Source organism: Choloepus didactylus, chromosome 9 (assembly GCF_015220235.1).
Source record: "Choloepus didactylus isolate mChoDid1 chromosome 9, mChoDid1.pri, whole genome shotgun sequence".
NCBI lineage: Eukaryota > Metazoa > Chordata > Mammalia > Pilosa > Megalonychidae > Choloepus > Choloepus didactylus.
In genome coordinates, this window is record NC_051315.1 from 68414757 (window position 1) to 68431062 (window position 16306).

At 40.2% G+C, this 16306-nt stretch overlaps 1 protein-coding gene across 1 annotated transcript in view; it reads right to left on the bottom strand.

The window, feature by feature from the left end:
* Window positions 1–430: 430 nt before the first annotated feature.
* Window positions 431–16306, bottom strand: part of TTN (titin) — a 272725-nt gene continuing 256849 nt past the window's right edge. Inside the window, 16 exon segments of the mRNA XM_037850412.1 lie at window positions 431–1743; window positions 1880–2182; window positions 2699–2852; window positions 2943–3631; window positions 4288–4444; window positions 4571–7786; window positions 7788–10189; window positions 10327–10920; window positions 11271–11576; window positions 11680–12255; window positions 12884–13183; window positions 13295–13600; window positions 13729–14313; window positions 14416–14718; window positions 15220–15522; window positions 15986–16285. Coding sequence (XP_037706340.1) covers window positions 1445–1743; window positions 1880–2182; window positions 2699–2852; window positions 2943–3631; window positions 4288–4444; window positions 4571–7786; window positions 7788–10189; window positions 10327–10920; window positions 11271–11576; window positions 11680–12255; window positions 12884–13183; window positions 13295–13600; window positions 13729–14313; window positions 14416–14718; window positions 15220–15522; window positions 15986–16285 — 10793 coding nt within the window. The 3' untranslated portion in view covers window positions 431–1444.

A 16306-nucleotide genomic window follows, 5' to 3' on the forward strand; every position in this document is an offset into this window, starting at 1 on the left:
CATTTTCTCTGAAGTTGTCATATTCTCTTCACTACATTCCTTGAGGGACAGGGTCTGTATCATCTTACTCATTTTTATGTTGTTTTCTCTGATGCCTAGCGTAAAATAACATTGTGAATTGTAGATGTTTAGTATCTTTCATGGATTTAGTTGAATCAGCTCCTATTTTTCTTGATAAGTTTAGACAGTACACTTATCTAATTGGGGACAAATTTATCATTGAGGACCATATCTAGGCTTTTTTGTTAATTGTTGAATACATTGAACACAATTTAAATATTTGCTTAAAAGAACTTATTAACATGGGCTATTTTGACTTGAGTTCCTTTATCTTATGATAATTTCTGTGATATGTGAAAGTGCATACCCACTCTCCCAATCCTCTACCAGGATTTCACAGAAAACCACCAAGCATACATTTTGAGGTGCAGATAGCTTGCTTTATTTTGTTGTTACTATCTCGAGGAGATCCAACAATTAGAACTAACAATTGAATTTATTCCTGCATGAAAAGAACTACATCAAATTGACATTTTGGGCAGTACATAGTAATAAGTTGTTTTTAAATTTGACGACAGCTTTATTTTGTTTTTGTTCTTGTTATTTGTTTTTAGCTGTGGTTCATTGCTTAGTTGCCCCAGTTTTTCAGGTGTAATTTAAATTTAGAACTACCACACAAAAGCATTGGCTGCACCCAGGACCTCCAAGAGTTGGCACTGCTCTGGCATAGGAATACTTGAATAACTTGGTTACCTTAGGGGATGGCCAGGAGATGTTACTTTTCCAAGCTATCCAGGCACTCTCAGTGTCAGAAACAGTGTAAAAATGGGCGAGCAAAGTGTTGGCCGTTACACATTGCTCTGGTAATATTTAAGTCATGATTATTTTGAGTATGACATCATCAGAGACAATGTAAGACATTAAAGTTTTGCTTACAGGAGGGTAAATGCAAACATCACCAATGCCTTACATTTCTGATTTGATAGGTACTGGCGCACATATCAGGTAATGTGCACAGCATCATCTTTTGGTGGAAAGGACATCTTCAATGGGGAATTTCTCGACCCATTGAGGCATACTTAGACATCAACATTATGTTGAGGCACAAGGATTGATTAGGTGTTGAGCAGGGTATTCGTTTCATAAGAAACTTTCTCCTACCAACGGTTAGTTTCAAAAGTTACACTGTAAAATGTCATAAAATAAATGGTACAAAACTTTATAACCGTTAATTCGGCTATATACAGTATGTACATGTCACTAGAAAATGTATAATATTCTTGGATCAACAATTATGTAAAGATTGAAATGCACATTTTTGAACTTTGACTTATTTAGGTTGATACAAAACTACTTTTTTATATTTACAGATCAGAAAGATTAGTCCATGTGAATTATTGGTGAAAAGGTGAGAATGAGTAAGAGTAGGAGCGCACGGGCCCTCTTAAATGGATCGAATGTTTATATTCACATCAGCAGAGTCAAATCCAAATTCATTCCCTAAGCTTAGGGTATAAACTCCACCATCTTGTTTCTGTACGTCCATGATGATCAGAGTTGTCAGGTCCTCTGTGTTTTCAATGTGGAATCTCCCTTGTTGTTCTTGATTTTGAATTTTTCTTCCACCGCAGGACCATGTTATTTCAGGGGTAGGCTCCCCCGTAAAAGCACAGGCTACCGTTAGAACTTTGCCTTCATCAATGCTGATATCAGAGGGAAGAGCTTCAATTTTAGGTGGAATTCCTTTATGGAACAGAAACAAAAAAATGTTTTAGGATCACAGAAAAAATAATGATTTTCTTTGTACTGAATTGTATAGACTAAAGAATACATTATGCTACTAGACTTGTCTACCTCTATCAGTAATTTTATTGCTCACCTCTTAGGCCTGCTTTAAGCATTCTACTAGTTGAGCTTTCCAGTTGCGTCATACTAGATTTTCCCATAAAACTGCTGGAACTCATTTCTACAAAGGATTCTTGCATGGAGGACATGCTTTGGGCAGACATGCTTGCAAATTTCATTTCAGTCATGCTGCTAGCACTGCTGCTGCTGAAACTGCTGAAGGAGGCCTCCTGCTTAGAGGCAGACATTTGGACTGACTGAGACGAGAAGCTTCCTTGCAAGCTTGTGTCACCACTTGTCTTCAATACTACCTCTCTAGAAGGTTCTTCAACTAGAGCTGTGGAGCATAGCAGATACACAGTAAACATCAATAACATCTGGTTAATTGGCGACACGTGACATTGACTTACAAAAATGGAAACTTAAACACATACAGAACCATAACCCAGACAATTGCTGTTGGGGCATAAGCAAATATGTATATACATACATTTGTCAAGAATTAGCTCAGTGTCTCCAAGAAATGAGTCCTTATATTTCTGTCATTACATAACATGCAGGTGCTACTACTCCCCAGGAGAAAAATGATTAATCATATAGAAAACGATTTATATGTCATGCATTCTGAAAACACATGTAACAGGGCAGTTGGTAGCATTTTATTTTGAAATTTAACTTACCCGGAGCCCTGTTTAGCTGTAAAGACACTTTGACCAAAAGGATGAATTCACACAGGTTGCCTCTGCTTCTTGCACATTTAATTTAAGCACATTTGAGAGTTTGCTGTGCTCTGAAGACAAAGGCAAAAAAAACCCACACAAAAGCCTGTATGAAATGGCAAATATATACTTACGAAGGACAGTTAAGGAAGCCGTAGCTGAACACTGGCCATGAAAATTTTTGGCCTTAATTGTGTACTTGCCACTGTCGCTTACTGATGCATTTCGTATTTCAAGAGAATATATATTTCTGGAGCGACTTACACTGATATTTGAAGAAACAGAAATCTAAAAAGAAGAAAAAAAGGTGTCTCTTTAAGATCTTCAGGACATAGCATTTTAGATTTTCTTTAATAGTATATTTGTAATTATACTTACTGGCAGGTTGTTTTTAAACCATTCGATTTCAGGGGTGGGCTCACCACTAATTTCACAAGAGAAGAGAACATTCTGTCCTTCGTTAACATTTTGAGATCTGTGCTGTGAGATGAAGGCTGGAGCATCTGAGAGTTCTTTACTCAGAGTCATATCAAATTGACACTTGACAATGCCTTGGCTAGTTTTGCCTATGCAGGTCAGGATTCCCTCATCTTTGCGACTAGCTTGCTTGATGGTGAGGGTCTGATCACTGCCTGAAACACCGTATCTGTACTCTTCTGAGTTAGTAAGCTCTCTTCCATTCAGCACCCATTTCACATCAGAGGCACCAGCAATGTTAGCTTTTAAAGTTACTTTTTGACCATCAGTTATACTCATTTGAGTAGAAAATGCTTTAATTTCAGCATGAGTTTTGATTTCTTCTGATGCCTGTGATGTTTTAGTGATTTCCTCGTGGACAATGGATTTTTCCATAGCAGTTGCTTCTGATTTCTTGACTTGTTCAGAAATCAGAACCTTTGAAGCATCCTCCTTGAGGGCTGACTTTTCTTGAGATTTCACCTCTGACATCTTCCTTTCTTCAGGAATTGGGGCTTTTGGGGACCTTTCCTCTTGGACAACCGTCTTCTTCTGAGATACCATTTCAGAGGTCTTTTGTGTAGATACTTTCTGTGCCTCAGAGTCTTTTACTAAAAAAGAAACTTCTGTAAGGCAAACTTAATTAGAAAGAGGCCCCCACCCCTGACTCTTTCATAAATTCTGCAGGTGAATAATTTACAGACAAACAAAAAATGTTGACTTTTGGTATGCAGTATGGTAAAATCTAATTCTTTCTCATTCCCAGTCTTGGAAAATTGTCATGCATGACTTTTGAGATCATTGCAATGGTTCCTAAAACTAAACAAAGTTCAGATTCATGTTTTGAAGATGATTCTTCTGACTTAAGGGGAAAAAGAGGTCTTGAAAAGAATAGTCAAAGGATTTAGGAGATGTGTGGAGTTAGGAGATTTTGATTGACAAAAAAAATTACAAAGAGTGAAAGTTTAGGGAAGCAGTGCCATTTTGTATATATACTTGACTTTATTCTGAGACATTCCTGGGAGCAGGGGCCGGCTCTATGGAATTTTACGTAACACTACAATAGGCATGTAAATGCTTTTTATGCTAATAGAAAAGATGCTAACTTCAAATATGTGTGTGTCTACATTTATGTAAAAATATTATTTTGGAATTAGGAGAAGAGTTTTATTTTGATATTTATGAATGTGTGAAAGGAGAGGTGTAAAAAATGTTTCCTTAATATGGTTTTCCTGAAAAATGTTGGTAAGAACAAAAGCCAACTTACCTTTTATTGTTAATTTGCAGCTAGAGGACTCAGATCCAGCTGAATTTGTTACTGTACAGGTATAAAGCCCACTGTCAGACGAATCAATCTTATGTATTTCTAAGAGGAATTCTCCTTTGTCTTCAGAGAGCTTGTATTTACCTCCTTGTGTAATAGCCTGCAGAAGGCAAGTGATTACATTATTTGAAAGTCATTGAATTTTAAACTTTCTTTGGGAGACAGGGATGAGGGAAGGGGTTAGTTTCTTAGAAGATAAAATTAAGGGACATTAAGAACTGTTTACCTTTCCATCCTGTGTCCAGGTGACAGTTGGCCAGGGTTCTCCTGTAGCTTTAACTACAAATTTAGCAATGCTGTCTGAAGAAACAGTTGTATCCTGCAGTCCAGTAACAATGACTGGTTTTGAGAAAACTGGTTCAGGAGCTTTTGGTTCTGTTTTCTTGGTTTCTGTTGACCCAGCAGCTTTCTGAGCTGATTTCTTAGTTCCTGATATGCTTGACACCTGATCATGGATACTCTTAAAGGCTTGGCCTATAAACTGGAAGTTAGATTTGGAAGTTCCACCTTCACCAGAAATCTCACAGGTATATTCTCCACAATCGGATTCAGTGAGGTTATGGATTTTGAGCTCACAGGTACCATCTGCTGCATAATGAAACTGGAAATGCCCATTTTCCTTCAGCTTCTTGCCATCTTTATACCAGCTGACCTCTTTTGCACATAATACACTACTTTCAACTGCACAGGTTAGCTTTGCAATATCTTTAGAAGCTTGTGCTGTCAGTGACTGAGTTATCTTTGGTGGGGCAGCGACAGGTAGCTGCTGAACTTTCTCTGTTGGTGTAGGCTTTGTCTCCGTGGGTGATGTAGATTTTGGGTGAGAAGTCACTGTTTCAGGGGATTTCACTTGTTTTGGAGACTTAACTGCTTCTGGGGATTTCACCCGGGGCTCTGGGGATTTGACTCTTGGTGGTGATGTAACAACCTTTTCAGTAACCCTGGCCTTTTGAATAGTCAAAGAGAACTGTGCTTCTTGTTTCCCTTCGCTGTTTTCTATGAACACGCTGTAGTTGCCCTCATCAGGGGCCTGGACTGAAGAGATTGCAAATGTTGATTTGTATTTCGTTGTGGTCACTTGGTGGCGGGCAGAAGCACTTATCACTTGTCCTCCGCGCAGCCACTTAATGGTTGGTACCGGCTCACCATCTGTATCACAAGAAAATCTTGCAGGCTCGCCTTCATAAACAGTTATGGACCGTGGCTTTGTTAGAATTCTTGCTGCCAAAGTCGTTTTAATCTTTCTGTGTGTGGATTTTTCTTCCAGTGACTTTTCTTCTAAAGCAGCACTTTTCATTTCTGCAGAAGCATAGTGTTCATATGATGAAAGACTTTCCCTTGTCTCTGTCATCTGTGATTTCACTTCCCTGACCGAAGAAGAAGCTTCCATCTCAGATGTTTTCTTAAACGATGAAACTGCATATGCCTCTGTTCTTGTCAGCTCAGGGAAAACAGATCTGGGGACATCTTCATCCCTGCGCTGGGAAGCATAGGTGGTATAATCTCCTCCTGTTACGTCCAAGGTCGCATAGTCAGAAGCTTCTCCTTTATAGTTGGTGCACACAGCACGGTATGTTCCACTGTCATCAGTATGGCAGTCCAGAATTTCCAGAGTCAGGACCCCACTTGTGTTGGTGTAGCGAATCTTACTGCTCTCTTGGAGTTCCACACCATTATGGTACCATTTAACCTCGGCAGTTGGCTTAGACTGAACATTTAAGATAAAACACGTATTTTGGCCACATGGTACCCTGTGAGAGCGCATTCTCAATGTAATTCGAGGGGCATGGTCCAGCGTAAAAGGCTGCTGACTCAAAACTTCATACTTCCTTTCTGATGTCTTCTGAGTCTTTAAAGCAGCCTTCATGGACTCGTATCTGGAAAAGATATCAAATCTTGCAGACCTCTCAAATCTTGAGAGCGATCTCTCACTAGATACAGGGCTGGGGGAACGTGGGCGAGTCCTCTCTGGAGTAGGGGACCTTCTTTCTGTGTCGTCTTCAGATTCCTCAGCAGGTTGTGGACGTGTCCGGATCAATTCAGACACCGGCCTCATTAATTCAATATAAGTTGGAGACAGGGAGCGCCTTCGTCTCAGTAGTCGAGACACATCAGATGAAGATGATTCTCTTTGAGCATGTTTTGAGATTTCATAGTCTTCCTCAATTTCTGTTATTTCTGTCACTTCTCTCTGTCGCCTTGATTTCTTTTTAGACTTTTCTTCTTTTGACATGTGTTCAAGTTCACTTTTGTATTCTGAGAGACGCTGGATAGTAGTAACTGGACGAAGCAATTCTTCATCCTCTCTTTCAGCCATGATTCTTTCCCGTTGTTTCGGCTGTCTATATGATGCCCGGGCATGCCGTTCCCGCAGTTCTGCATAACTTGTACTCATTTCAGCCTTACTTGGGATGTGATAGGTAGAATATCTGAAGTCTTTTCTTGCTTCCTCCACCTTGACATGAGCTTGTGGTGAAGAGTAACGTAGACTAGAAAGCTCAAAACGTGGAGGGCTTCGGCTTGGGGGTGAAGCCGAAAAACCTAATTCAAGTTCTTCTTCAAGACGCAGCCTCTCTTCCTCTGTTCTTTTCATTGCTAAGTAGTCGTCAATGGGAAGGAGTAAATCTTCATCTGAGATATCACCGAGAGAACGTCTTCTAGGTCTGTAATAAAAGTCATAGTCAGGAGAAGGTGTGCGCCTGCGGGCTGGTCTAACCATTTCAAGATCATCTTGGGACAGTTTGGGAATACGCCATTTAGGTCTGTATTGATCTGTTATGCGTGGAAGAGGCATCACATAGAACTGTTCCCATCTTGAAAGGCGGATGCGTTTGGGTCTCTTCTGTACAACTCTATCAATTTTCCCAGGCATTTCAAATTGATCACGTATCTTTTTATACCATTTCATGTCAGACATAGGCACGAATTGCTTAATGCGTTGGTCTTCTTCTATGGTAGTCCGTTTGTACTTGCGTGGCTCTGGTACTTCATAAGGCATACGGAGTTTTCTCTCCTCCTTCTTTTCTTCTGTCTGAAGTTGAAATTCCCCTTTTACAGTCTTGGTGCTAACAGCTGGTTTGTAAAGGATGGCAGCTTCTCTTAGAGCCTCTTGGGCTACCTGTGTCAGTGGCACAGTTTCAGTTCCAGAAAGAATTTCAGCCATTCTTAGTGTCTTGTCAATTTGTTTTTGTACATGTCGTTCATGCTCCTCTTTACTCTTGAATTCCTGCTTGACGTACCTCAAGCGTTCCACTTGTAGGTATGCCTGGCAGCTGGTGGATCCAGCTGTGTTTGTGGCTGTCACTCTGTAATAACCTGTGTCTTCAGGCAGAGTATCCCTGATGTGTAAAGCATAATAATCCAAACCTTCATGGATAATTTCAATGTTCGGCCCGAAGGACAGTGGCTGACCATCTTTCTCCCATTTTAGTGTTGGTGGGGGGGATGCCAGACACTCTAATTTCAAAGCAGACACTTTGGCCTTCTTGGCATTCTGCATTTGCTAGTAACCGTTTGAACATAGGTCTTAAGGTTGTGTCTGTTGGAGGTGGATGTGGGGTTACGGTCAACTTTGCTTTACAGCTGTCTTCACCATATTTGTTCTTTGCCACAACAGTATATTCAGCAGCATCATCTGTAGTTACACTGTTGATTGTTAATTGATAAAGACCCTTATCAGATTCAAAAGTGTACTTCCTGTCATCTTCACCTGGTTTGATTTTCTGACCTGCTTTATACCATGTTACGCGAGGTTCTGGATGGACAGTTATGGTTACTCCGAATCGGACATTTTCACCCACATAAGCTGTCTTGTTATAGAGAGGCAAAGTAAATTCTGGTGGCCTTTCCAAGAGTCTCATTGTATCTGTTCTGCGCTTAATTTTCTTCATGGTTCTATAGCAGTAATAGTCATAAACTTCTCTCACACCTTTAACAAAGAGCTCTGCATAAGAACTATCTTCACCATAGTCGTTGACTACCTTGCATCTATAAGTACCATCATCAAATTTGGTAATATCTTTGACATACATGGTGGCCAGTCCATCTACATAGGTGATTTCATATTTCTCACTGTTCTCTAGCTGTCTGACACCAAAGTACCAGGTCACTTGGGTAGACTGATCATAATTTTCAATTCTGCATATGTATTTGACATATCCTCCTTCCTCTCCAACTGCATGCATTATCTGCCCAGAAATTGGGCCAATTTCAATGGAGGCAACTTTAACTTTAGCAACGGTCACTCCCTTCTGAGATCGAATTGCTCCACCACAGGAGATCCGGGCTGCTGACACAACCATATTCAGATCTTTCTTGATTAGGGTATGGTAGTAACGTCGGTGTTTTAATGTTCTGATAACTTTTGTACTGACACTTTCTGTCTTCTGCCTCAGCCACGGATGGTGAAGTGCTTGAGATGCTGTCATGCGTGATTTTCTCTCTTTCACTAACAGCCGGTCAACAAAATCCATGGCTTCAAGGCTAATCTCTTTGAATGCTTCTTCATCAAAAACATATTCAGCATTCATGATATTCTCAATCATCTGTTGGTTAGTTTCAGCAAGGAATGGGTTGGTACCACTCAACAGCACATATACCAGCGTCCCAAGTGACCACATGTCTGTGGCTGTGCTGACAACATCATGGTGGTGGATTTCAGGTGCACAGTATTCAGGGGCAGTGAACAGAAGTCTAAAATTGTCCCCTGGCTTCAGCTGACGGGCTTGACCAAATTCTATGATTTTAATGGTGGAGCTTCTTCTTGTTTGGTAAATGATATTATCTGGTCTAATGTCAAAGTGTCCAATATTATGACTATGTAAGAACTCAAGTGCTTCACAGACCTGGCGAATATAACTTACAATTTCTCTTTCATTAAGTTCAAAAGCACTTGTGTTAATGCGTTCAAATATGTCAAGTCCTGATATGAACTCAAAGATCATAACTAATTCTTCCATACTTTCAAATGATTCATGGAGATATAAGATGTTTCTGTGTCTAGCAATGTTTAGAATGGAAATTTCCTTCTTTACCAAAACCTGATCAGTCCCTTTGACTTTAACAAATTTGGCCATGTATGTCTTCTTTGAGGATGTTTCAACACAGCGGTGGACAATTCCAAACTGTCCTCGCCCAAGATCCTCAGCAATCATATATTTTTCATATAGTTCCTTGGTTGAAGAGTGAGATGCTTTAGTCATGGAAACTTCCCTGGTTTCATCTACCTCTTCATCATAGTTCATGGCTCTGGTCTTATCTTCTTTGGTTATGGTCGGTTCTGAAGGCTCGGAAGGCTTGCTCAGGCCAAATTTATTTTCAGCTATCACACGGAATTGGTAACTTGTTTTCCCAAATAAGTTGATCACAGTATAACGTGTTTCCCGAGCCTGTCCTACACGGACCCATCTCTCTGCAGTAGTTGCACATTTTTCAACAATGTAGTTGGTGATTTTGCTGCCGCCGTCAGATGCTGGCTCGGTCCACGTTAAGTTAACAGAATCTCTTGAGACGTCACTCACTTTGACTCCTCTGGGTGGATCAGGAACATCAGCCACATCCAGTTCAACTGTCTTCTGATCAATTCCAAATCTGTTTTTAGCACAGACTACATAGAAACCGGCATCTTTTCTCTCCACTCCGTTGGGGAAAACAAGCGATGTGAAGGATCTTGTGACAATAACTTGGTAATGGCCATTATTGTCAATGAGATCTTGTCCTTTCTGCCAGGTGATCACAGGATCTGGTTTGCCACTGAAAGGGATCTTGATGCTGATTACCTCACCTCGGAGAGCGTGAACTGCTCCCATGCCTTCCAGAGTTTTAGGCAAGTGTATCTTAGCTGGAACTGTATTGGAATAAAAGAAGAAATAATACAGTTTAGCAACACCAAAAACATCTGTTTAAGTGCATCCCCTTCCTCCCACTCCTAAATTAGTAATATGTACTTTAGTATCAAACTTATGTTTACTGATTAGTTTTTACCTTCCACTTCAAGGGAGGCAGTGCCAGATACAGATCCCCCTTGGTTGGTAGCTCTGACTTGATAAACTGTAGCATCATCATCTGTTACACTTGCAATAATGAGCTGGTGGTAGCCACCCTTAAATTCTTGAATCCTGTACTTTAATCCATCTGCAATGATTTCTTTTCCTTGTCTGTACCATTTCACAACAGGTTTCGGATGACCAGTCACTTTGCAGACCAAAGTAGCATTACTCTGATATCTGACATTTAGATTTCTCAGTTCCTCTTTAAAGTGTGGTGCCTGAATAGGGACATCAGATTTAGGAGTGACAGGTTCTGATATTTCACTCCATTCACTTTCCCCACCTAGGTTTTCACATTTCACACGGAACTCATATTCAAGACCTTCAATAAGGTTTTGCACTGAAAAGACTGTTTCTCGAATTTCTTCTGTTGTCACAGCAATCCATTTATTCTGCTTCTTCTCACGCTTCTCAAGGTAGTAATTTCTAATCTTTGCACCTCCATCACTGGGAGGTGGCTTCCAAGCCACAACACAAGAATCTTTTGTGAGAGCAGTAATAGTTGGTTTGCCAGGAGCACTTGGCTTTTCTATTTAAAAAAAGAAAGAAAGAAAGAAAAAGATTTGAGACATGAGGTGAAACAGGCAACTTTATTTAAAAGCTTATTGTTTAAAAATAGAATATTATGACCCCAAAGTTATACTAAAAAATGGCTATTCCATAAAAACAGTATTGGTTATTTTATACTAAGAAACTTGGCAAAAAACCAAAGTTCCTTTTTAAAAAAAATGGAGATAGGAAATATTTTTCATCCCTCTTAGATATGTAAAAATTCAATTAAAGGGAGAGAAAAAGTACTTAGACTTTTTCTGTTAAAAAGAGTTTCAGGCAAAGACAGGATTTTGCCATGTAAAATAACAGAAATCAGGTTGCACTCACGAAATGGACTCTTAATGATCACAACTGATGAGACTTCTAGTGGGTCACTGATGCCGAAGGTGTTCTGAGCTGACACCCGGAAATAATAGCCAGCATTTTCTGTGAGGTTCACAATTCTACAGGTTGTCACTGAGATGGCTGAAGAGACCAGCTGCCATTCAGCGCCTTCCTTGGCCTCACATTTCTCCACCACATAATTGGTGATCCAGGAGCCTCCGTCATCTTCAGGTGGTTTCCAGCTGATCACCACAGAGTTCTTCAATAGGGCTTCAATCACAATTGGTCCTGTAGGTTTGTCTGGTTTATCTGTTGGGGAAAAATAAAATTGTAATGGTTCCCATGGTGTGTTTCCTGAGATTTTTTTTTCTCTTTAAAAGTAAAGAGCACTGAAAAATGAAAAAGCAAATACCTTGTATTTCCACATTAAGGATGGCATCAACTGTTCCAAAAGCATTGCTGAGCTGAACTTTGTATTTCCCAGCATGGGTCTTATGTTGGACATTCTTCATGACAAGATGAGTATAGTGCTCAGTGTTTTCAATTGTAATGTTTTCTGAGTTTTGTAAAAGTTTTTGGCCATGGAACCAAGTGATAGCAGGTACTGGACGACCAATATACATGACATGAAGTCGAAGTGTTGAACCCACAGCACCATAATATTTCTCTTTCAGTGGGTAACCAGGATGGAACTGTGGTGTTGCTTGCAGGAGAAGCTTACTGCTGGTTTCTACTTCTCCAACCTCATTGGTAGCTACACAGGTATAGACACCTTCGTCTTCTTGTTCCTCTGTCATTACTGTCAGAGTATGTGTGCGTCCATCTGAAGACATTTTGTATTTCCGGCTTTGTACGAGCTCCTTACCAAATCGGTACCATTTAATGTCAGGAAGAGGCCTTCCAATAATCTGGCATGAGAGTTGAGCAGCTTCACCCAATTTGGTGGTAACATCCTTCATTTCTTTGCGCACTCCTGGTGCCTCTCCAGCTGAAAGACATAACAGATAATATTAAATGCATTGTTATTACTACTGAATCTGTAATTCTCTTTCCTTAGGTATCAGCAATGAATTTATCCTATTGACTAATGCTTTTTAGATACATGATTGACATGTGAATCTAATTCTTAAAAACCCCTCACTGTGATTTTCCCAGGGTCTCATGGAAAATAGGGATTCATCGAGCACATCATCACATCTTTCTGTAGAGTGACTGTTCTCTTTATGATCGGTAGGGCATCAACAATGTAAAGGGTTTTGGGAAAAATAATGTAGACCTTGCCCTTATTTAGGCTCAGTGATTTGTTAACTCATCATCTCTTGTTAGGAGGGAAGCAAAAGCTGTTTTGTAAAACTAATTGCATCAGAGGGAGAAATTGCTCCAAGAATATTCTCCATTCATTGCATCTAACATCTGCTGAGGTTATATGCTTGGAATGGCTTCATATAGAACTTATCAACTGTTCCTTGTGTGTGCATATGCCAAAGTACGTGATTGCTTTTCTTCCCAAACACTTGCTCTTCAGTAAAGCTTTCTGGAGATAGCCACCGTAGTGTAGAGGAAGAATAAGCATCGATATGTTATAAATCATGAGCAGAGAAGTAAAGGTGACTTACTTGTTAGTTTTGTCTTTATAGACGTGGCAGTTCTTCGAGGTCTACTAAGCCCAGTTTCATTCTCAGCAAAAACCCTGAATTCATATTCAGTAGCTTCCAGCAAGCCTCCCACTGTGAATTGCTTGTCTTTAATACGGTCCTTATTGCTCTTCTTCCAGGCACTATCTCCAGATTGTCTGTATTCAACCCAGTATCCAAGGATTTCTTTGCCACCATCACATTCAGGTTTCTCCCACTGTAGAGTGACACTGTCTTTGGATATTGAAAGAATCTCAAGTTCTCCAGGTTGGCTTGGTTTATCTGAAATATTTTAAAACATTTGAAAAAGGGAATCAACTTTACTGCTGGAACAAAAAGACCAAAGATAGCTTGCCTCTTTGACTTTAACCCCTTGAGAGACTCTTTTCTTACCAAATGGATCTTTGCAAACAACTGGTTCAGAGGCAGGGCTAGTCTCGCTTAGGCCCACATCATTCTGTGCAATGATGCGGAACTGGTATTCAGCATCAGGAACAAGCCCAGTGACAGTGTACATTGTAGTGGTTATCTGAGTCTTGTTGTGCCTGACCCACTTGTCAGTTGATGTCTCCTTGCGTTCAATGTAGTAGCCTGTCACACGAGAACCACCATCATCTTTGGGCCGGGACCAAGACAGGCTAACAGAACTCTTGGTCACATCAAGCACTTCTGGAGGATTGCTTGGAGGCTCTGGAGGATCTGTGAATATCAAATGGAAAATGCATATGTTAGAGTACAGTCCCAAATCTTATAAATTGTTGCCTTTCATTTCAGAACAAAAGAGTAACTGAAAGAATTTGACATTTTTTGGTTGAAAAAGCACTTACTTAGTGGTGTTTTTGGTATGACTGGGTCCTCAGATTTCAAGGGTTTGCTTATGCCAAACTGGTTTTCTGCTGAAACACGAAAATGATATTCCACATTTTCTTTGAGGCCTTTTACCACCAGAGATGTACCACGAACTCTGGAATCAATGGTATACCAGGCGGCTTTAGGCACTTCTCGTCTCTCAAGGATGTAGCCTAGAATGTCGGCACCACCATCATCAGCAGGTGGTCTCCAGCTGACCCTTACAGAGCGAGCCTGTATGTCATCATATTCAAGTGGCCCTTCTGGGGTGTTGGGATTTCCGATCACCTTGACTTTGATGTAAACAGTCTTCTTGCCACATTTGTTTTCTAGAACCAGGTCATAAGTGCCAGAATCATCCCTGTCTGCTTCTTTGATCACAAGCTCAGTGTGTGTTTCAGAAGTTGCAATCATGGCACGCCTACTAATATCTTGGCCTTCCTTGGTCCATTTACATATTGGGAATGGTTTTCCTTTGATTGGGATGGTAAGTCTGATGACTCCACCTTGTCTTACAAAGATACCTTCCTGGTATCTTTCATCCAGTTCATAATCAGGATATTCTGGGGAAAAATGTAGGATTACATTTAGAATTTTTTTTTTAGGGAGGAGGGAGGTTGGAAACAAATCTTAAGGCAATTATAGCAGAAAGCAAATGATCATACCAAGCATTTCTGTGACTTTGACTGTTCCTGGCACCTCAGCGGGCTCCCCAGGTCCACCAGCATTACAAGCTAGGACGCGGAATCTATACTCAGCGCCCTGAGGTAGATGTGTTAGAGTATACTCCCGAATCTTGGTAGGGGTGGTATTACATTTGGTCCATTCATATTGATCTACTTTTTGCATTTCAATCAAGTAGCCTGTGACTTTAGATCCTCCTTCATCTTCTGGAACACTCCAAGCCAGGGAGACTGATGTTCTAGTTGTATCTGTAACTCTTGGGTTTTGTGGTCTTCCTGGAGGAGCTGGGAATAAGACAATATATTTGTTGAAATTGCTGCAAATTGATAATCAACTGTGCCACCTAATAAAAAATTCAGTGAATTGTTGAAACATGGAATGTTAGCATTAAAATATTTTTTATTTTGTGAAAATTTCATTCATTTTATCAGTTAAAAATATTAAAAGTGCTTGCTTTTTCCTTTGCCTTAGATGTGCTTTATTTGTGATCACTACTACTATCTTTCATTTATCAGTTTTTAAAATGCTTTCAGAAATGTAAATGTTTTGAAAATTTAACTGTGATATAAGGCACATATTATTCCCATTTTAAAGAAGAGATAGACTTGAATATAAAAACTTATTTACCAGTGGTTGCTAGGAACTGGGATGGAGGAAGGTGAATGACAACAAAGGGATGCAAAGGAACTTTTCGGGGTGATAGAAATATGGTTACACAACAGTAAATATTTTTCAAAATTGTATATAAATTATACCTCAGCCTGACTTAAACTAAACTTATTTACCAATTGGATCCATGGCCACAACGGGTTTCGAAGGCCGACTTGGTTTACCAGTCCCTCTTGCATTAATGGCTGTGATGCGATGTTCATATTCTAGGCCTTCAATAAGGCCAGTGGAGCGGTATCGTGTCATCGTCACTGGTACTTTGTTTACCCGGACCCACCGATCTGCTCTCACTTCCTTGCGCTCCACAATATATCCAGTCACTTGGGAGCCACCGTCATCTTCTGGTGGATACCAAGTAAGTGTCATGCCATCACGGGAGACATCAAATATCTGCAATGTTTCTGGGGGTCCAGGAATACCTGTGGCAAGACAAAGGTAAATACAGTATAGCAATGTGAATAAATTAAAATAAAGACTCATACATTTGTATAAGTGTGTCTTCACTTTGGAGTATTTCAAAAGACCCTTGTGAAGACCCTTGTGACTCATTTCCAGTGTTTTCACTTTTGTACTTTTCTTGCCATTTCTCATTTTCTTCAATTCTGTAACCTTATTAAGCATGCACATTTTACTCCTTTCTTCCTCCCTTCTCTTCCCCTCTCCCGCCTTCTCTTTTTCATAAAAGTGATGACATTAAAAAATATATGTTGACGACCTCTAAGAAAAGGAGGTTTAGAAGCCTTAGAAAGACCCTGGTGTTTAATTTTGTGACCTGTTTTTATTTATGTTGGGTGTATTACAAACCAATTCCCTTTTTTTTTTTTTTAATTTTTGACATAGAATCAGAGGTAGGGAAAGTAGTGGAAGGATCCAAGGACTTACTGATGCTGCTGCGACATTCTATGACCTCAGACTGTAAGTAAGAGCCAATCCCGAAGCGGTTTGTGGCAGCCACACGGAACACATACTCATTTCCTTCAATTAGTCTGGTAAACTTAAATGTTGGTCTGGTCACTGATTCAGAAACTGGCAGCCATCCTGGACGGTGAGCATCACGTTGTTCTACCACATAACCACTCAATGGAGCACCACCATCCAGTTCAGGTGGTTCCCAGGAAATGGTAACTGAAGTAGCATCAATCTCATCAACCTTGATAGGCCCAGTTGGGGGACCAGGCTTGTCTATGAAAGAAAAAGAAACAC